The following is a 21,446-nucleotide window of genomic DNA, read 5'->3' as shown; positions in this document are numbered from 1 at the left end:
AGGCGAAAACCTGAGAAAAATCCAACCAGGAAGTGGGAAATCTGAGGTTTGTAGTTTTTCAAGTGATTGCCTATCCAATATACAGTGTCTGTGGGGTCATATTGCACTTCCTAAGGCTTCCACTAGATGTCAACAGTCTTTAGAACGTTGTTTCAGGCTTCTACTGTGAATGGGGAGAGAATAAGAGCTATTTGAACCAGGTGTCTGGAAAAATGCCATGAGCTCAGTCACACGCGCAGCCGTGAGAGCGAGCTGAGTTCCTTTTCATTTCTGAAGACCAAGGAATTGTCCGGTTGGAATATTATTGAAGATTTATGATAAAAACATCCTAAAGATTGATTCTATACATCGTTTGACATGTTTCTACAAACTGTAATGCAACTTTTTTGACTTTTTGTCTGGACTTAGTGCATGCGCCTTCTGCATTTGCAATAGTGAACTGAACGCGCGAACAAAAAAGAGGTATTTGGACATAAATATGGACTTTATCGAAACAAAACAAACATTTATTGTGGAACTGGGATTCCTGGGAGTGCATTCCGATGAAGATCATCAAAGGTAAGTGAATATTTATAATGCTATTTCTGACTTTTGTTGACTCCACAACATGGCGGGTATCTGTATGGCTTGTGACTGAGCGCTGTACTCAGATTATTGCAAAGTGTGCTTTCGCCGTAACGCTTTTTTGAAATCTGACATAGCGGTTGCATTAAGGAGAAGTGTATCTTTAATTCTATGCATAACAGTTGTATATTTTATCCATGTTTATGATGAGTATTTCTGTAAATTGATGTGCTCATTCACCGGATGTTTTGGAGGAAAAATATTTCTGAACATTACACTCCAATGTAAAATGGGGTTTTTGGATATAAATATTAACTTTATCGAGCAAAACATACATGTATTGTGTAACATGAAGTCCTATGAGTGCCATCTGATTTAGATCATCAAAGGTTAGTAATTTTAGCTGTATTTCTGGTTTTTGTGACGCCTCTCCTTGCTTGGAAAATGGCTGTGTGGTTTTTCTTGTCTAGGTGCTGTCCTAACATAATCTAATGGCATGCTTTCGCCATAAAGCCTTTTTGAAATCGGACACTGTGGTTGGATTAACGAGAAGTTTATCTTTAAAATGGTGTATAATACTTGTATGTGTGAGAAATTTGAATTATGAGATTTTTGTTGTTTTGAATTTGGCGCTCTCCTATTTTGCTAGCGTCCCACATACCCCAGAGAGGTTAAGAGGACTTCCTATTGGGAAGGGAGTCCTAGTTGAAGGAAAATGATATGGAGACTAGTGAAAGTAACAAAGTGAATGGTAATTGGCTTTCAAATTGCACTCCAATAATGGAATATCTTAGTAATTTGAAGAAGTAAGAAAGGGGGATCGAGCATTGGGAATGATATTAAATTAGAGGCCGCTCACTCTTCAAGGCTTGGTCCACTGCTCTCGTGTTTGTGTTATCTGTTGTTTGGGTTAGAGATATAGCTTCCTGTGATACAATAGATAGCTGCCAGTACACACTGAACTCAAACAGGCTGTATGAAAGACAGTGGGGAAATTTGGGACAGAGGTATGAATAATTGAATAAGCAAGTTTTTGACAATTCTATAGTTTGGGTAGCACCAGTGATTTTAAGAAGGTAATGTCATCTAAAACAATATTTTTCCATTGCGTGGAACTGTGACCAGAATGAAGTAGATCTAAGTAAATGTTTTAGTACCGAATATTGAGCTGATAAGTCAGCACTAACTTTTTGAAGGTCCTAGCGGATTTCATATTTTGACTAGTTTTATGTCCCAGGGACAGTTTGTACAGAATTGTATGTTAATGCAACAGGTCAAAATGACAAGATTACAAGAGAGGGGCTCTGGGATTGTTTACTTTAGAAGGTGCCTATTCAGCTTGACGGGACACTGCATCATCTGAAGTATAATTATGTATAAGACTGATGGAATGTCCACTACCAAGTTTTTTTTATGATTATGTATCTCTCCCTTTGAAAGGCTTCCTAAGGCAAGTGCCTTGGGAGAGCAGTTAAAGCTACCCGGATCCAGCTGTTAAGGGAGCTCCCAAATTAAGTTAGGCCTGGCCATTTTTTGTTTGTTTTTTCCCAATGATTTTTGCCACACACACGCCAGCACTCACACACAACCCACCTACTCACAGGTTAGAAAGGATGCTGTACACAAATGACATTTCTGAAGTTTCTATTGACAGAGTTTTGGTTGCACACATGTAAATTATCTTCATAAGAAATGTACTGAATGTAAACCTGATACACAAAACGTTTGAAATATCTTTAAATAATGTCTGAGGTACAGGGAAACAAACACTCACTTAATAGGGCTGACTGACCTCGGACCTCTGTTCTGACTTCCTGGTGAGACCTGATCACCCTCACTATAAAGACTAGAGACATTGAGTGAGATTTAAATGGGCTATGTAAACTCGAATAATTAAGAAAAAGTTTATAATTTATCAATAGTCCTATGTGTGATTCGGACCACGAGTAAGATATCGAGGCAGCCCCAGGCTGAAACACATTATCGCGTTTGGATAGTGGCCGGTCAGAGAACTCTGAGACTCAGGCTCGTGCACGAGGGCACGAGATGTTTTTATTTTCTCTCTCTTTGTACGTTTACACGCTTTCCGGGTCGGAATATTATCGCTTTTTTACGAGAAAAATGGCATAAAAATTGATTTTAAACAGCGGTTGACATGCTTCGAAGTACGGTAATGGAATATTTAGAATTTTTTTGTCACGAAATGCGCCATGCTCGTCACCCTTATTTACCCTTTCGGATAGTGTCTTGAACGCACAAACAAAACGCCGCTATTTGGATATAACAATGGATTATTTGGGACCAAACCAACATTTGTTATTGAAGTAGAAGTCCTGGGAGTGCATTCTGACGAAGAACAGCAAAGGTAATAACATTTTTCTTATAGTAAATCTGACTTTGGTGAGTGCTAAACTTGCTGGGTGTCTAAATAGCTAGCCCTGTGATGCCAGGCTATCTACTGAGAATATTGCAAAATGTGCTTTCACCGAAAAGCTATTTTAAAATCGCACATAGCGAGTGCATAGAGGAGTTCTGTATCTATAATTCTTAAAATAATTGTTATGTTTTTTGTGAACGTTTATCGTGAGTAATTTAGTAAATTCACCGGCAGTGTTCGGTGGGAATGCTAGTCACATGCTAGTCACATGCTAATGTAAAAAGCTGGTTTTTGATATAAATATGAACTTGATTGAACAAAACATGCATGTATTGTATAACATAATGTCCTAGGGTTGTCATCTGATGAAGATCATCAAAGGTTAGTGCTGCATTTAGCTGTGGTTTGGGTTTATGTGACATTATATGCTAGCTTGAAAAATGGGTGTCTGACATAATCTAATGTTTTGCTTTCGTTGTAAAGCCTTTTTGAAATCGGACAGTGAGTCTTGTCTTTAAAATGGTGTAAAATAGTCATATGTTTGAAAAATTGAAGTTTTTGCATTTTTTAGGTATTTGAATATCGCGCCACGGGATTACACTGGCTGTTGAGTAGGTGGGACGCCTAGCCCATAGAGGTTAAGTTTTCTCCACCTCGAGTGATATATTTGTATTGCTGTTGTTGTTTTGTTTTCTTTGTTTTTGTCTTGCTTCAATAACAGATCTCACGAGATTGGGTCTGCTGGATGGTCGTGATTTCTCCCTAAGGATACGCCCTCTTGTAACTCTGCGGTGAGATCGCCAAGATGATAGGGGAGTATAAGCCAATTTGAGAAAAAAATATTTTCAACTGTGTTGTTATTAAGAGTATTGGTAGTAATAATAATTTGTCATACAGTAAATAATTTGTCTGGATTTCCTAAATCAGAAATGCCCTAAACTAAACTGTTGTTCTGGTCTCTCCTCTCTTGAGGTTATGGCGGTGGTATCTAGATGTAACAGTGTAGGTTCCGTCCCTCTCTTCGCCCCAACCCGGGCTCGAACCAGGGACCCTTGCACACATCAACAACTGACACCCCACGAAGCATCGTTACCCATCGCGCCACAAAAGCCGCGGCCCTTGCAACGCAAGGGGAAACCCTACTTCAAGTCTCAGAGCGAGTGACGTCACCGATTGAAACGCTATTAGCGCACACCACCGCTAACTAACTAGCCATTTCACATCGGTTACACTCACCCCCCCTTTGACCTCCTCCTTTTTCGCAGCAACCAATGATCCGGGTCAACTGCATCAATGTAACAGTGTAGGTTCCGTCCCTCTCTTCGCCCCAACCTGGGCTCGAACCAGGGACCCTTGCACACATCAACAACTGACACCCACGAAGCATCGTTACCCATCGCGCCACAAAAGCCACGGCCCTTGCAACGCAAGGGGAAACCCTACTTCAAGTCTCAGAGCGAGTGACGTCACCGATTGAAACGCTATTAGCGCGCACCACCGCTAACTAACTAGCCATTTCACATCGGTTACACATGGAAGGGATCATTTTACCAAGAACAGTGTGAACCTCAACCCCCCTAACCGGCTGAAGCAATGGCGACAATGGCGTTCAGTACTGTCCTTCACCACTTCTACCGTGAGACCTGAATCCGAGCCAGCACCCTGTACACAGCATCCAGCCGACGCTATCAACTGCCTTTTCTCTCAGGAGTGCGACATAAGTCCATGTGGAGTGAGCATGGAGAGAGTTCCCATCCAAACTTCTATCATACTGCTGGTGTACTGGTCGAAAAATGGACAAAGACATAATGGACTGTAAAGGACAGTGGCGGCTCAGGTGAGAGACATTATCAAGGGCCATCCACTTTGAACATGTGCCATTAGGAGGACAAACTGAAACACTATCTGAAGAAGAACATGAAGAAAACGGCAGAAGGATGAGTGCCGGCTGGGAGGGAGGGGGGGGGGTGGTCAACCGTGCATGTAATGGATTTAGGCAATCACGTTGATTGTGGAGGTCTGCACACTGCGAATTTGATAGTCATTTAGACTAAGAATGCATTGAGATACCAATCTGTCATTACCACAAATTGGGGCCGTGATGAGAAACGTTAATGTTAGAAAAATAAGATAAATATACTGTATGCCAGTATTGGTTTGTGCTAAGTTGAGGGTCTTAAATTAAAATGATAGAACCAACGTGAAGCACTAAGGACCGTCATTCTAAATTTGAGTTGGATAATTTATCAATAGTTATAATTATGATTTGGAAAGGCGAGGCTTCTAGAGACAGAGCTATGCCCCTAAATTGTGAGGAGAGCCACTAGATTGTAGCTTGGGCTAACCTTGCCCCAATCTCATTCCTTTTAAAGGTTGGTGTGAAACTGTTATAACATGTATTCTCTCTCTTCCGAGTGAAAGTCACTATGCATGTGCCCTAGACCAGATTCAGGAGATCTCTAGAGACTTGGAATTGGAAATGCTAAAAGAATTGCTTAAATTGGCTTTGCTAAACAGAGGCTCTTGACTATCTTTTGGCAGGTCAAGGGGTATTTGTGCAATCATTGGCGATGAATGTTGTACTTTTGTCCTAGATCACTCTTCTAATGTGACTGGTCTCACCGAATACATTGCCACTGTTGCTAAGAATAATTACCCACAACCAGAGTGGACGCCTGCAACTTGGTTGGAAGTTGTGGATCTCAAATTGCCCAATAGGCTGCAGCATGTTTTTTCTTTCTTAGTTTGTCTAAATTGTGGTTTTTAACATGCTGTGCATGTGTGTGTATTCTTGATAAATTCACTCCCGTTAATAGAAGTATAACCTTTATTATGATTATAGTATTACCATACTAATTACATTGTATAACCCAGAATGAAGGGTTTGAAATGATCTGTGTTTTTTCTGTGTTGATTTCCCTTACTTTAATAGGAGTATAGACTATTTTGATATAGAAGCTAAAGTCTAAATGCTTACATTAAAATGTAATGATTATTATCACACAAGAGATAAGAGGATGGAATGTGATGGAACATTTTATGTTGGCGCTTTTCTATTTAACAATTTCCGTGTTCTATGTTTGTGCTTTTCTAATAACCGTTTTCTGTGTTCATGCAAGTGATCGATTGAACGAACCTTCACTATCAGTATCTGCAATTTGGCAGAACGCCAAGACCCTTGTTTTGAGAATGAAAGATATCTCAGTTTCAAGGTCTCATCTTAGAGAAGAAGCCTTGTGAGGTATTGGTCTGTCACATGCATGACCCAGTATTGGTCGGTCACATGAATGAAGAAAACATGAATGATGAATTAATTATAAATAAGCTTAATCACTGCCCCGTGGGACCTCCTGACAGACGTTCACTATGGCACTTCAAGTTTGTTGGAACCTCTCCAGCGCACTGATAATAAACAATGATTCATTGAAGATTTCCATATCATGCAACCTTTTATATCAAGCGAATGAAACAAAATTCTTCACATCTGACTAATCATCATTGCACATTACCAGTCCATGTGTTAGCAGCATTGTCTGAGTTGCATTCATTGTTGCTGGCGCCCCAAGCCAAGTCCATCTTTTTTAGCCCGCAAAGTTTGTGTGCACTGGAGCCTGAAACTATCAACAGCAGAAAGGATTACCGCCAGTCATTATTCTCAATGAGGTGAGAGTGGAAGTGAGCCAGCCCTTATGGAAAAACTACATGATTTCACATGTGGAAAATCACATTTTGCACATGTGAAATCAAGTGAAACCATGTGTTTTTGGAACAATTCACGTGATGATGTGGATTTTCACACTAAGTTTCACATGGATTTTCACGTGATCGCATAACCTTTCACTTGGAATAAAATTCACGAGATTTCACAGGTGATGCCCTGAAAACCAAAATTTGTTGTTATGATACACACACACTGCTTTTAACCCTGAAAACAAAAATGTGTTGTTATGATACACACACAGTGCTTTAAACTAACATTTTCGACTACAGTGCGTATGTTTATTTAAACAGTAATTATTATTCCTCATGTCCTTACCTTGAACTCAGAACCTCTAGATTCACTGCATTCTGATCATCCTGCTACACCAGAATGTCTGTGTCAATAACTGATTTCACCTGTATTCCTACACTTTAGACTTCAAAGTACATCTCAGTTTTGTTAAAAATACACTCAAGAAAAACTATTATATTTATCATAGTGATTCAGGAGTAACATTAAACAGAATAATATACCCCACCAACATTTAACAACTATACAGAAAACTCTCAAATAGCTAAAATAAGTAAATGTAATCAATGATGGCAGCATCATTAAATAGTACCCGCAAAACACCAGTCTCAACGTCAACAGTGAAGAGGCGACTCCGGGATAATGGACTTCTTGGCAGAGTTCCTCTGTCCAGTGTCTTTGTTATTTTGCCCATATTAATCTTTTCTTTTTATTGGCCAGTCTGAGATATGGCTTTTTCTTTGCAACTCTGCCTAGAAGGCCAGCATCCCGGAGTCGCCTCTTCACTGTTGACGTTGAGACTAGTGTTCTGGTACTATTTAACGAAGCTGCCAGTTGAAGACTTGTGCGGCATCTATTTCTCAAACTAGACACTCTAATGTACTTGTCCTCTTCCTCAGTTGTGCACTGAGGCCTCCCACTCCTCTTTCTATATAATACTATATTCCATTTAATGCTGCATTCGTAACTATATGGGAGGTGGGAATTTACCAGTTGTGAAGTCGTAAATACCAGTTGGATGCGCTCACATGCTTTGAACTCGTTGAGTAAAGGTGATCGGCTAATGGCCAACAAGCTGCGTAAACCATAAACTAAAAGTACAGCTATCATGCTTGGAAACAAATTATAGTGCTCAAAAAACATATTAATGGGTTGCTTTTTATTAATGTTTTGTTGTTGCATTTAACTGCCGAAAATGCTGTTATAAAATGTAATTTCCTTAGGTGACGTCAAAGTTCAGCATGGGGGAGTAGTGGGAGCTCAAGATGATAGACGAGTTTCCCCACTAGTAATTACCAGTTGGAGGGTCGTTCAAGTGGATTTTTCCCAGTCGTTTGTGGTAAATTCCCAAATTCCCACTTGGTTACGAACGCAGCATTATGCTGCGCTCAAATGCTAGTCGGACCTAGGAAACTCTGAAATCTCCAAATTGCTAAATGGTTGTAGTTAATCACGTGCCATGTTCAATGAATTAGCAAGTCGGACATTTCAGAGTTTCCTAGCTTCGACTAGCATGTGAACGTGACTATACTGTACTTTGAAATGTAGGAGGGGGAAATGTGCTGTGGAGGCTCATTAGTATATTTGGGAGTATGGTCTAAAATATGTACATTTTTAGCAGACACTCTTATCCAGATCGACTTACAATGCATTCGGAAAGTATTCAGACCCCTTCCCTTTTTCCATTTTGATATGTTACAGCCTTATTCTAAAATGGATTAAATAAAATATTTTCCTCATCAATCTACACACAATACCCCATAATGACAAAGCGAAAACAGGTTTTTAGCAATTTTTGCAAATAAAAAATGAAAAACAGAAATACCTTATTGACAAAAGTATTCAGACCCTTTGTTATGAGATGTTTCTACCACTTGATTGGAGTCCACCTGTTGTAAATTCAATTGATTGGACATGATTTAGAAAGGAACACACCAGTCTATATAAGGTCCCACAGTTGACAGTCAGAGCAAAAACCAAGCCATGAGGTCGAAGGAATTGTCTATAGAGTTCCGAGATAGGATTGTGTGGAGGCACAGGGCACAGATCTGGGGAAGGGTACCAAAATATTTCTGCAGCATTGAAGGTCCCCAAGAACACAGTGGCCTCCATCATTCTTAAATGAAAGGCGTTTGGAACCACCAAGACTCTTCCTCAAGCTGGCTGCCCGGCCAAACTGAGCAATCAGGGGAGAAGGACCTTGGTCAGGGAGGTGACCAAGAACCCGATGGCCACTGACAGAGCTCCAGAGTTTCTCTGTGGAGATGGGAGGAACATTCCAGAAGGACAACCATCTCTGCAACAATCCACCAATCAGGCCTTTATGGTAGAGTGGCCAGACGGAAGCCACTCCTCAGTAAAAGGCACATGACAGCCCACTTGGAGTTTGCCAAAAGGCACCTAAAGGACTCTCAGACCATGAGAAACAAGATTATTTTTGGCCTGAATGCCAAGCCTCACTTCTGGCACCATCCCTTCGGTGAAGCATGGTGGTGGCAGCGTCATGCTGTGGGGATGTTTTTCAGCGGCAGGAACTGGGAGAATAGTCAGGATCGAGGGAAAGATGAACGGGGCAAAGTACAGGGAGATCCTTGATGAAAACCTGTTCCAGAGCTCTCAGGACCCCAGACTGGGGGCAAAGATTCACCTTCCAACAGGACAACGACACTAACCACACAGCCAGAGGCCAGACTTGAACCCGGTCGAACATATCTGGAGAGACCTGAAAATGGCTGTGCGGCGCTCCCCATCTAACCTGACAGAGCTTGAGAGGATCTGCAGAGAATGGGAGAAACTCCCCAAATACAGGTGTGCTAAGTTTGTAGCGTCATACCCAAGAAGACTCAAGGATGTAATCGCTAACAAAGGTGCTTCAACAAAATACTGAGTAAAGGGCCTGAATACTTAGGTAAATTCAATATTTTTGTTTGAATTTGTAATAAATGTGCTAACATTTCTAAAAACCTGTTTTTGCGTGGTCATTATGGGGTATTGTGTGTAGATTGATGAGGGAAGAAAACTATTTAATACATTTTAGAATTAGGCTGTAATGTAACAATGTGAAAGTCAAAGGGTCTGAATGCACTGTAAGTGCCTTGCTAAAGGGGACATCAGATTTTTTCACCGGGTCAGCAACCTTTCAGTTACTGGCCAACGTCCTTAACCACTAGGCTGCCAACTGTTGGTTGGAATGTTTACATTTTAGTAATTTAGGAGATGCTCTTATTCAGAGTGACTTACTGAGTGCATACTTATTTTTTTCGTACTGGTTCACCTTGGAAATGGAATCCACAGCGCCATGCTCTACCAACTGGAATGTTGTGCCAGTTTAATTGGTTTTATTGTTGTGTTGATCAAGGTTGAGCACCTTTTTGTAAGAGCTAGAGACAATTAAGAGCTGCACTGTGAATTTCCCAGTAGCTTAATAGCAGCTGATTCACAAGAAGTTAATGTTTAATTTTCAATAACTTGCTGTCAGCTATTTGCAAGTAGGTTATTGTGAAATTCACAGTAACTTAGTGTAGTTAATACATCACTACATTAATACATCACTTAGTGTAGTTAATACATCACTAATACATCACACTGATGGTCTGTAGGGAAGCGAGTATTACAATGACATGGTGACTAGAATACAACAGAACACATTAACTGGGATGGCATTCCCACTCATGGGAGACCAAAAATAGTTAGCTGAATGCCAAACCTCCAAACCACCTGCAATCTTCTGATTGGCTGCCTCTGTTACAGTATGCTGCCAATCAGCAAGTGATGTGCATGTTGTCAACAGAAGAGTCAGCTTTTTACAACTTGAGGAACATTGCCAAGGTGCGGCTGTTTCTCTCTCTCAGGCTGATACAGAGAAACTCCTCTATGCTTTTATTACAAGGCTTGACAACTGTAACGCTCTACTGTCTGGTCGACCCATCGGTCAACTGCAACACATACAGAATGTTGCAGCACGGGTACGGACCAAGACCAGACGGAGAACACACATTATACCGGTTTTAAGGTCTCTGCTCTGGCTGTCTGAGAGATTTAGAATACATTTTAAGATTATTCTATTGGTGTTTAAATCAATCCACGATTGTGCACCCCAATACATGTCAGACATGCTTTTATGTTATGTACCCAGTAGGTCCTGCAGGTCCTACTGACCTTTTTGACCTTTTAACTATCCCAAAGCCTGCAGAGGCAGCTTTAAGTTATTATCCCCCCAGCCTCTGGAATAGCCTGCCAGAGAACCTGAGGGGGCCGAAACTGTGGACATATTTAAATCTTTTTCAGCTTTGCTTTTCCTTATGGTGTTTTTTAGTCGTTCAGTTTTTAACGTTGACCTTTTTGTACCCCAGGGAACAACACTGTAGTGTACCCTAACCATACCATAATTCTGTGAGAGTGTGTTAATATATTTTCCAAGCAATGAACCTAGTGGCACGGCAGAAATATCAATGCACTCCCATTGTTCAAATCTCCAAAGAGTTAATGTATTCTCTAAGTCCTTGAGCACTGCTAGTTTTATGTTAATATTATGTTGGTGGTGATAATTGGATAATTATTTACTTGCTTCTTGCCAGCTTTTAGCAAAGTGCAGAAATGCATTCTTGCCAATAAGTCTGTGGCCCATATCTCTTCCATGCTCACAGATTTTACGCTTTAGCTGCACTGAAGCAGGACATTAGAGGTTGCTGAGATGTTATGAGTTTAAATCCCATTTAAGGCTTTGTTCCAATTGTTGTCACACTACAAACTTAAACAATATTTTACAGTTCTTGAAATCAGAATACAGCAGCATACTGTCATTTTATAGGAACAACACATTCAAGTTTTTGTAAAAATTACTTATTTTTCCTGCCACTTTAGGCAAAGTGCAATACTGTATTCTTCGGCAATAAATGTATAGCCGATCTCCATTATGTCTACAGAATTGGTGGTGCTGCAGGAACTTCAGTTAGCTAGCAACCAAAAGGTTGTGAGTTCAAAACCCAAGTGCGGTTGATTCTAAAGTAATCAGCATACAGCACAGTGGAGGTTATTCAGAGGAGAAAGGGGAGGACTATCCTCCTCAGTGAATTTCATAAAAATTGTGAAACATGAAAAAGTTTTTAAAAATTCTATAAAACTATACTAAATATACAGTTGAAGTCGGAAGTTTACATACACTTAGGTTGGAGTCATTAAAACTCATTTTTCAACCACTCCACAAATTTCTTGTTAACAAACTATAGTTTTGGCAAGTCGGTTTTGTGCATGACACAAGTAATTTTTCCAACAATTGTTTAAAGTATCACAATTCCAGTGGGTCAGAAGTATACATACACTAAGTTGACTGTGCCTTTAAACAGTTGGAAAATTCCAGAAAATGATGTCATGCTTTAGAAACTTCTGATAGGCTAATTGACATCCTTTGAGTCAATTGGAGGTGTACCTGTGGATGTATTTCAAGGCCTACCTTCAAACTCAGTGCCACTTTGTTTGACATCATGGGAAAATCAAAAGCAATCAGCCAAGACCTCAGAAAACAAATTGTAGACCTCCACAAGTATGGTACAACCCTGGGAGCAATTTCCAAACGCCTGAAGGTACCATGTTCATCTGTACAAACAATAGTACGCAAGTATAAACACCATGGGACCACGCAGCCGTCATACCCCTCAGGAGGAGACGCGTTCTGTCTCCTAGAGATGAACGTACTTTGGTGCGAAAAGTGCAAATCAATCCCAGAACAACAGCAAAGGACCTTGTGAAGATGCTGGAGGAAACAGGTACAAAAGTATCTATATCCACAGTAAAACAAGTCCTATATCGACACAACTTGAAAGGCCACTCAGCAAGGAAGAAGCCACTGCTCCAAAACCGCCATAAAAAAGCCAGACTACGGTTTGCAACTGCAAATTGGGACAAAGATTGTACTTTTTGGAGAAATGTCCTCTGGTCTGATGAAACAAAAATAGAACTGTTTTGCCATAATGACCACCGTTATCTTTGGAGGAAAAAGGGGGAGGCTTGGAAGCCGAAGAATACCATCCCATGTTGTTGGGGTGCTTTGCTGCAGGAGGAACGGGTGCACTTCACAAAATAGATGGCATCATGAGGACGGAAAATTATGTTGATATATTGAAGCAAGACATCAGTCAGGAAGTTAAAGCTTGGTCGCAAATGGGTCTTCCAAATGGACAATGACCCCAAGCATACTTCCAAAGTTGTGGCAAAATGGATTAAGGACAAAAAGTCAAGGTATTGGAGTGGCCATCACAAAGCCCCGACCTCAATCCCATAGAAAATTTGTGGGCAGAACTGAAAAAGCGTGTGCAAGCAAGGAGGCCTACAAACCTGACTCAGTTACACCAGCTTTGTCAGGAGGAATGGGCCAAAATTCCCCCAACTTATTGTGGGAAGCTTGTGGAAGGCTACCCAAACCGTTTGAACTAAGTTAAATAATTTAAAAGGAAATGCTACCAAATACTAATTGAGTGTATGTAAACTTCTGACCCACTGGGAATGTGATGAAAGAAATAGAAGATGAAAGAAATCATTCTCTCTACTATTATTCTGACATTTCACATTCTTAAAATAAAGTGGTGATCCTAACTGACCTAGGACAGGGAATTGTTACTAGGATTAAAGGTCAGGAATTGTGAAAAACTGAGTTTAAAAGTATTTGGCTAAGGTGTATGTAAACGTCTGACTGCAACTGTATTCACATCACCAAATAATTGATTAAAACACAGTTTTACAATTAAGGTCTACAGTAGCCTCAACAGCACTCTGTAGGGTAACGCCATGGTATAGCCAGAGGACAGCTAGTTTCCGTCCTCCTCTGGGTACATTGACTACAATTTGAAATCTAGGAGGCTCATGGTTTTCACCCCGTTCCATTGACTTACACAGTTATTATGACAACTTCCAGTGGATGTCCTCCAACCTATCAGAACTCTTGCAGCATGAATTGACATGTTGACCACCCAATCAAAGGATCAGAGAATTAATCTAGTACTGAAAGCATAAACTACAGCTAGCAAGCACTACAGTGCTTAACATGTGGTGAGTAGTTGACTCAAAGAGAGAAAGGCAATAGTTGTACAGTTTTGAACAAATTAAATTCTTAAAAAATGAAGAAGCAAGAGAGAGACCCAGAGAGATAGCTATATTTTGTTGTATTTTTTGTTCACTTTCACTTTTACTTAGCTAGCGAATGCAGCTAGCTAGTTTAGCCTACTCAAACACCTGGCTCAAAAAGATAGGGATGCTATGTTAGCTAGCTGGCTATGCCTATCCAACACTGGAACTCTTCCAAGTCAAGGTAAGCTTTTGGTTTTATTGATTTATTGACACCGGACCTGCCGGTGTAACTGCTAAACTACTTGCTGACTGTACACTGTACTGCATGATTGTTGCGGGGTTTACTAACGCGTTAGTTCTAGTAGCTACGGCACTGTAGGTAGGCTGTGTGTAGCAGTTAGCGGTTATGATATGAAGGGTTGGGTTAGAAAGGTTTTTTCACTTGGTCACAGATAGCTGATGTGTTGTGCACTGATGTCCACAAGTGAAGAAAAAAGGTGAGAGGAGGAGAGGGCGTAGATGAGAGAAAGAATTCTACAACGAGCAAAATGATCATGCTGTTTGTGTGTGGCTGCTGTGAAAGTGAACTGTGTTTGTGTGTGGCTGCTGTGAAAGTGAACTGTTTGTATGTGGCTGCTGTGAAAGTGAACTGTTTGTATGTGGCTGCTGTGAAAGTGAACTATGTTTGTGTGTGATCAGGGGTGTATTCATTCCGCCGATTATGTCGAAAAACGTTTCTTAAACGGAAACAAACGGTACAAAATGGGAATAAACATACCTAAATTTGTCCAATAGAAACTTTGTTTGCAACTGTTGGGACTAATTATTACACCCTAGATCAGCTAGATGCAGGCAAGACTGTGCAAGGTGGTATTGAATGTGTCACGGTCTGTCACCTTGATTACTTCTTGACCTGTGCACCTATGTTGTAAACTTTCATTCATAGGCTAGGTTGTAGCAACCTCATGATGGGTACAGGGAAAGTTTGAGTATCATGTAGCAACCTAAACCTATCGATGTTACATTGAGCTGGGTGAATGGAATATGAATGACAGTCATCCAATACGCTATAATAGAAATAAGGCCATGCTCATAAAAACGCTCCTCCTTCCTCTTAAAGGTCACCGACCGCAGCTGATATAGCATCATACTGTCCTTTCACATTAACACCTTAAATTAGCTGTAATAGTATGATATTCATGTTATCACATGTTGACATTTTGACTCCCCATGTTGTCACATTTATTTCACATTAATTTGACATGAGATCATGTTTTCACATGAGCTAACACATTGTCACATGTGTAGTTTTATGTTATCACATGTTGCTTCACACGTTGTCACGTTATCACATCAACCTCATATTAAATCACATGAGATCACGTGTTCACATGTGAAATTCATGTGTTTTTTCGTTAATAAGGGAGAGCACCAGGGCATGCAGCAGAGCAGGCTCATACATACAGACCAGCACTCATATCAGAGCCAAACCATATAGTCACCGGGTGGTCTGTCTGTCAGCTCCCGTTAAAAGTCCAAATATGCTTCACCGAAGGGTGAGATTTCCTCCAGATGTGATGAATTCAATCTTGGTTTCATCAGACTAGAGAATCTTGTTTCTTATGGTCTGAGAGTCTTTAGGTGCCTTTTGTCAAACTCCAAGCGGGCTGTCATGTGCCTTTTACTGAAAAGTGGCTTCTGTCTGGCTGCTACCATAAAGGCCTGATTGGTGGATTGCTGCAGAGATGGTTGTCCTTCTAGAAGGTTCTCGCATCTCCACAGAGGAACTCTGGAGCTCTGTCAGAGTGATCATCGGGTTTTTGGTCACCTCCCTGACCAAGGCCTTTCTTCTCCGATTGCTCAGTTTGGCCTGACGGCCAGCTCTAGGAAGAGTCTTGGTGGTTCCAAACTTCTTCCATTTAAGAAAGATGGAGGCCACTGTAATCTCGGGGACCTTCAATGCTGCAGAATTGTTTTGGTACCCTTCCCCAGATCTGTGCCTCGACACAATCCTGTCTCGAAGCTCAACGGACAATTCCTTCGACCTCATGGCTTGGTTTTTGCTCTGACATGCTCTGTCAACTGTGGGTACTTTATGTAGACAGGTGTGTGCCTTTCCAAATCATGTCCAATCAATTGAATTTACCACAGTTGGTAACAGGCGTAGACCTTACTGTGAAATGTTTACCTACAAGCCCTTAACCAACAATGCAGTTTTAAGAAAATAGAGTTAAGAAAATATTTAGTAAATTAACTAAAGTTAAAAACTTTTTTTTAAAGTAACAATTAAATATCAATAATGAGGCTATATAAAGGGGGTAGCAGTACCGAATAAATGTGCAGGGGTACAGGTTAGTCAAGGTAATTTGTACATGTAGGTAGGGGTAAAGTGACTATGCGTAGATAATAAACAGGTAGTGGCAGCAGTGTAAAAACATAGGGGGTGGGTCAATGTAAATAGTACGGGTGGCCATTTGATTAATTGTTCAGCAGTCAAGGCTTGAGGGTAGAAGCTGCTAACGAGCCTTTAAGACCTTGACTTGGCACTCTGGTAACACTTGCCGTGCGGTAGCAGAGAGAACAGTCTATGACTAGGGTGACTGGAGTCTTTGACAATCTTTTGGGCCTTCCTCTGACATGCCTAGTATATAGGTCCTGGATGGCAGGAAGCTTGGCCCCAGTGATGTACTGGGCCACATGCACTACCCTCTGTAGAGCCTTACGGTCAGATGCTGAGGAGTTGCCATACCTGGCGGTGATGTAACCGGTCAGTACGCTCTCAATGGTGCAGCCGTAAAACTTTGAGGATCTGAGGACCCATGCCAAACCTTTTTAGTTTCCTGAGGGGGAATAGGCATTGTTGTGCTCTCTTCATGACTTTCTTGGTGTGTTTGGACCATGATAGTTTGTTTATGATGTGGACACCAAGGAACTTGAAACTCTCGACCCACTCCACTACAGCCCAGTCGATGTGAATGGGGGCGTGTTCGGCCCTCTTTTTCCTGTCGTCCATCTCCTTTGTCTTGCTCACGTTGAGGGAGAGGTTGTTGTCCTAGCACCACACTGCCAGGTCTCTGACCTCCTCCCTATAGGCTGTCTCATTGTTGTTGGTGGTCAGGCCTACCACTGTTGTGTCATCAGCAAACTTAATGATGGTGTTGGAGTCATGCTTGGGGCGTACAAGAGGGGACTAAGCACACACCCCTGAGGGGCCCCCGTGTTGATCAGCGTGGCAGATATGTTATTACCTACCCTTACCACCTGGGGCAGGCCCGTCAGGAAGTCCAGGATCCAGTTGCAGAGGGAAGTGTTTAGTCCCAGGGTCCTCAGCTTAGTGATGAGCTTTGTTGGCACTATGGTGTTGAACGCTGAGCTGTAGTCAAATAACAGCCTTCTCACATAGGTGTTCCTTTTGTCCAGGTGAGAAAAGGCAGTGCGGAGTGCGATTGAGATTGCGTCATTGGTGGATCTCTTGGGGCGTTATGCAAATTTGAGTGGGTGTTGATGTGAGCCATGACCAGTGCTACGGGGCGATAATCATTTAGGCAGGTTACCGTCGCTTTCTTGGGCACAGGGCCTATGGTGGTCTGTTAGAAACATGTAGGTATTACAGACTCGGTCAGGGAGAGGTTGAAAATGTCAGTGAAGACACTTGCCAGTTGGTCTGCGCATGCTCTGAGCACACGTCTTGGTGATCTGTCTGGCCCCACGGCCTTGTGAATATTGACCTATTTAAAGGTCTTGCTTACATCGGCTACGGAGAGCGTGATCACACGGTCATCCGAAACAGCTGGTGCTCTCATGCATGCTTCAGTGTTGCTGGCCTTGAAGTGAGCATAAAAGGCATTTAGCCCATCTGGTAGGCTTGCGTCACTGGGCAGCTCGCGGCTGGGATTCCCTTTGTAGTCCGTAATAGTTTGCAAGCCCTGCCACTTCCGACAAACGTCAGAGCTGGTGTAGTAGGATTTAATCTTAGTCCTGTGTTGAAGCTTTGCCTGTTTGATGGTTCGTCTGAGGGCATAGCGGGATTTCTTATCAGCTTCGGGATTAGTGTCCCGCCCCGATTGAAAGCGGCAGCTTTAGTCTTTGGCTCTGTGCGGATGTTGACTGTAAACAATGGCTTCTGGTTGGGATATGTACGTATGGTCACTGTGGGGACGACATTGTTGATGCACTTATTGATGAAGCCGGTGACTGAGGTGGTTGTATAGTCCTCAATGCCATTGGATGAATCCCGGAACATATTCCAGTCTGTGCTAGCAAAACAGTCCTGTAGCATGGCATCCGGGTCATCTGACCACTTCCGCATTGAGCGAGTCCCTTGTACTTACTGCTTTAGTTTTTGCTTATAAGCAGGAATCAGGAGGATAGAATTATGGTCAGATTTTCCAAATGGTGGGCGAGGGAGAGCTTTATACGCGTCTCGTCTCTGTGTGTGGAGTAAAGGTGGTCTACAGTTTTTTTTCCTCTGGTTGCACAAGTGACATGCTTGTAGAAATTAGGTAAAATGGATTTCAGTTTCCCTGCATTAAAGTCCTCGGCCACTAGGAGCGTCGCTTCTGGATGAGCATTTTCTTGTTTGCTTATGGCCTTATACAGCTCATTGAGTGCGGTCTTAGTGCCAGCATCGGTTTGTGGTGCTAAATAGACGGCTTCAAAAAGTATAGTTGAAAACTCTATTGGTAGATAGTGTGGTCTACAGATTATCATCAGGTACACTACCTCAGGCGAGCCTTACCTTGAGACTACCTTAATATTAGACATATGTGACATATTGACAAATAGACACACCCCCACCCCTCGTCTTACCGGATGTAGCTGTTCTGTCCTGCCGATGCACAGGAGACCCAGCAACTGTATATTATCCGGGTCATCATTCAGCCACAACTCGGTGAAACACAAGATATTACAGTTTTTAATGTCCCGTTGGTAGGATAGTCTCACACTGAGCTCATCCAGTTTATTCTCCAGTGATTGCACATTGGCCAGTAGAATGGATGGTAGAGGCGGGTTACCCACTCCCTGACGAATTCTCACAAGGCACCCTGGTCTGCGCCCCCTGTATCTCCTTATTTTCTTCATGCGAATGACAAGGATTTGCCCCTTGTCCGGGAGCGTCAAGACTCATTTAAGAAAAAATATTTGTCCAGTTCGAGGTGAGTACTCGCTGTTCTGATATCCAGAAGCTCTTTTCGGTCATAAGAGACGGAACTATCAACATTATGGACAAAATAAGTTACAAACAATTTGAAAAAAACACACAAAATAGCACAATTGGTTAAGCACTCTTTCAAGTTGGCTTTTGATCATTGCTAAGACAGCCATTTTCAGGTCTTGCCATAGATTTTCAAGCAGGTTTAAGTAAAAATTGCAACTCGGTCACTCAGGAACATTCACTGTCTTCTTGGTAAGTAACTCCAGTGTAGATTTGGACTTGTTTTTTAGGATATTGTTCTGCTGAAAGGTGAATTCATCTCCCAGTCTCTGGTCGAAAGCAGACTGAAGCAGGTTTTCTTATAGGATTTTGCCTGTGCATAGCTCCATTCCGTTTCTTTTTTATCCTGAAAAACTCCCCAGTCCTTAATGATTGCAAACATACCCATAACATGATGCAGCCACCACTATGCTTGAAAATATGGAGAATGGTACTCAGTAATGTGTTGTATTGGATTTGTATTGGATTTGCCCCAAACATAACAAAAAGTGATTTGCTTTGCCACGTTTGTAGTATTGCTTTAGTGCCTTGTTGCAAACAGGATGCATGTTTTTGTTTTTATTCTCTACATGCTTCTGAATTCATCAAATAATTATGGTGTCTTCAGAACTTGTTTATTTTTCTAGTAAGGGATTTTTCTTTAAGTCATGATTGGCTGACGATAGCTAAGTTTGGATGGGTGACAAAAGTTGCAGCCATTGTGTTTGGCTGTTGTCATCTTACCTATCTGGTTTCTGTTTGGCGAGTAGAAAGCATTGACAACAGCAGCGCCAATGATCCACCTAGAAAAAAAAAAACTATTAGAATAAAGATCCCATCGTTTGAGAGGGAATGTGTGCCCCGTGTTCACGTCCCAGTGGGCACACACCCGGTTGAATCAACGTTGTTTCTACATAATTTCAATGAAATGGCGTTGAACCAACGTGGAATAGACGTTGAATTGACGTCTGTGCCCAGTGGGGGGTGAGTCTACACTAATGTGAGGCTAAATGGATGTATCTTACATGTCTGGGTCGACTGGCTCTCTCAGCTTCTTCAAAGTCTTGTGTGCTTCAGCCTGCAGGTTCTCAAGGACGTTCTCAAAGTAGTTCTCCTCACTGAAGTTCAGCTGCAGAGAGAGACCAGATCATCAGAATCAATATAGACAACAAATTCCACATCCATTTCTCTTTGAACAGGAAGATGTATCACAGTACTTTGGCCAGGTCACACATACATGGGCATACTCCTGGTCAAGCTTCAGATTGCCCTCTTCCAGAATGTGGTCAGGATAGCCAATATGCTCCTTAATGGCCATGGCCTGAGAACATAGAGCAGTAGAACAGTCAGCTGCTAAGTTCTTTGTTTTACACATTCAAAATGCTGATGTACATGGTGTGTTTGTTTGCACCGCTTTGTTTGTACCTTCTCTCTTGCCTTCTCCTTAGACTGGTCATCCATCCAGTTCAGCTCCTCAAGTGTCTCCACGTACGCTTCCTGGATCTTACTGATGAGGTCACTGACCTGTCCACACAAAGAGTTAATAAATCAACATATACACACCCATAACAACTCACATGGACACAAATGGGCACTCATGTTAAAAGTGCAGCCTAAACTGCTTTAGTGACAGTGATATAATAAGCTGGAGAGGGATTGTCCCTGTTTTGCCTGCGTCTCGTCAACAGGAGTGACTCACCATGCGTTTACTCTCACCAGCAAAGGTCTCTCGCACATACAGAGCACCCACTGCGTTCTCCATACTGCCCTGGACGTAACGCACACAGTCTCTCCACCGTGCCTCTTCCACGGTGGTCCCGTACAGTGCCTGACACACACACAGACCGTCTAATTTGCCACATGTTTACACATGAATTTGCTTTTCAATGTGCTTGTTTCGAAGTGTGCTCCTAAGTGTGCTCATATATCTGTCTCACCTTTCTATAGTGTGCTCTGGCATCTTTGAAGCGGCGACTCAGGCTGCTGACTCTCTCCATGACGAGCTGCCAGGTAAGGTAGTTCTGCATGGTTCTGGAGGAGAAAAACATGGACATATTTCACCAATAATGTCCCTCAATCGCTCAAGCAATGTATCTACATGACACACACAGCCCAAGATGATGTGACCACCTTGGCTCGCATGATAATTCACAGTAGATACTATACTGATAGAAGCACATTTGAACCATGGGCTTCTCATGATCCTACCATTGTTCTACATGAACAGCTGCCATTGGGCAGAGTCTGACCTGACAGTGTGTTTGGAGAGCACGTCGTTCATCTTCTCCAGGTAGGGAGAGCTGTAGACCACCACCTCCTCCTCTCGCTGTAGGTCCACAGCCACGCTGGACAACACTCCACGCACAAACCTTGTCCAGTTGAAACCCTGTCAGAAATGTATATTTGTTGCTATTATTATCAGGCTGAGCCTTCTTCTGCAAGCTACAAGTACATACAGTGCATTCGGGAAGTATTCAGACCCCTTGGCTTGTTAGTTACGCTACAGCCTTATTCTAAAA

The 21,446-nt window shown here is 42.0% G+C and overlaps 1 protein-coding gene across 1 annotated transcript in view; it reads right to left on the bottom strand.

Moving 5' to 3' along the window:
• The window catches only part of LOC106582826 (membrane metallo-endopeptidase-like 1), a 48,122-nt gene that overhangs the window by 10,384 nt on the left and 16,292 nt on the right, over positions 1-21,446 (bottom strand). The window contains exons 12-18 of the mRNA XM_014166305.2: positions 21,177-21,313; positions 20,865-20,958; positions 20,627-20,755; positions 20,353-20,451; positions 20,165-20,248; positions 19,953-20,056; positions 19,672-19,730 (exon numbers count right to left, since the gene is read on the bottom strand). Of these exons, the coding sequence (XP_014021780.1) occupies positions 19,672-19,730; positions 19,953-20,056; positions 20,165-20,248; positions 20,353-20,451; positions 20,627-20,755; positions 20,865-20,958; positions 21,177-21,313 (706 nt within the window). The remainder of the gene's footprint in view (positions 1-19,671; positions 19,731-19,952; positions 20,057-20,164; positions 20,249-20,352; positions 20,452-20,626; positions 20,756-20,864; positions 20,959-21,176; positions 21,314-21,446) is intronic.

Source organism: Salmo salar, chromosome ssa22 (assembly GCF_905237065.1).
Source record: "Salmo salar chromosome ssa22, Ssal_v3.1, whole genome shotgun sequence".
Taxonomy (NCBI): domain Eukaryota; kingdom Metazoa; phylum Chordata; class Actinopteri; order Salmoniformes; family Salmonidae; genus Salmo; species Salmo salar.
The sequence above is the reverse complement of the archived record's forward strand: the minus strand, read 5'-3'. Positions and strand labels throughout refer to the sequence as shown.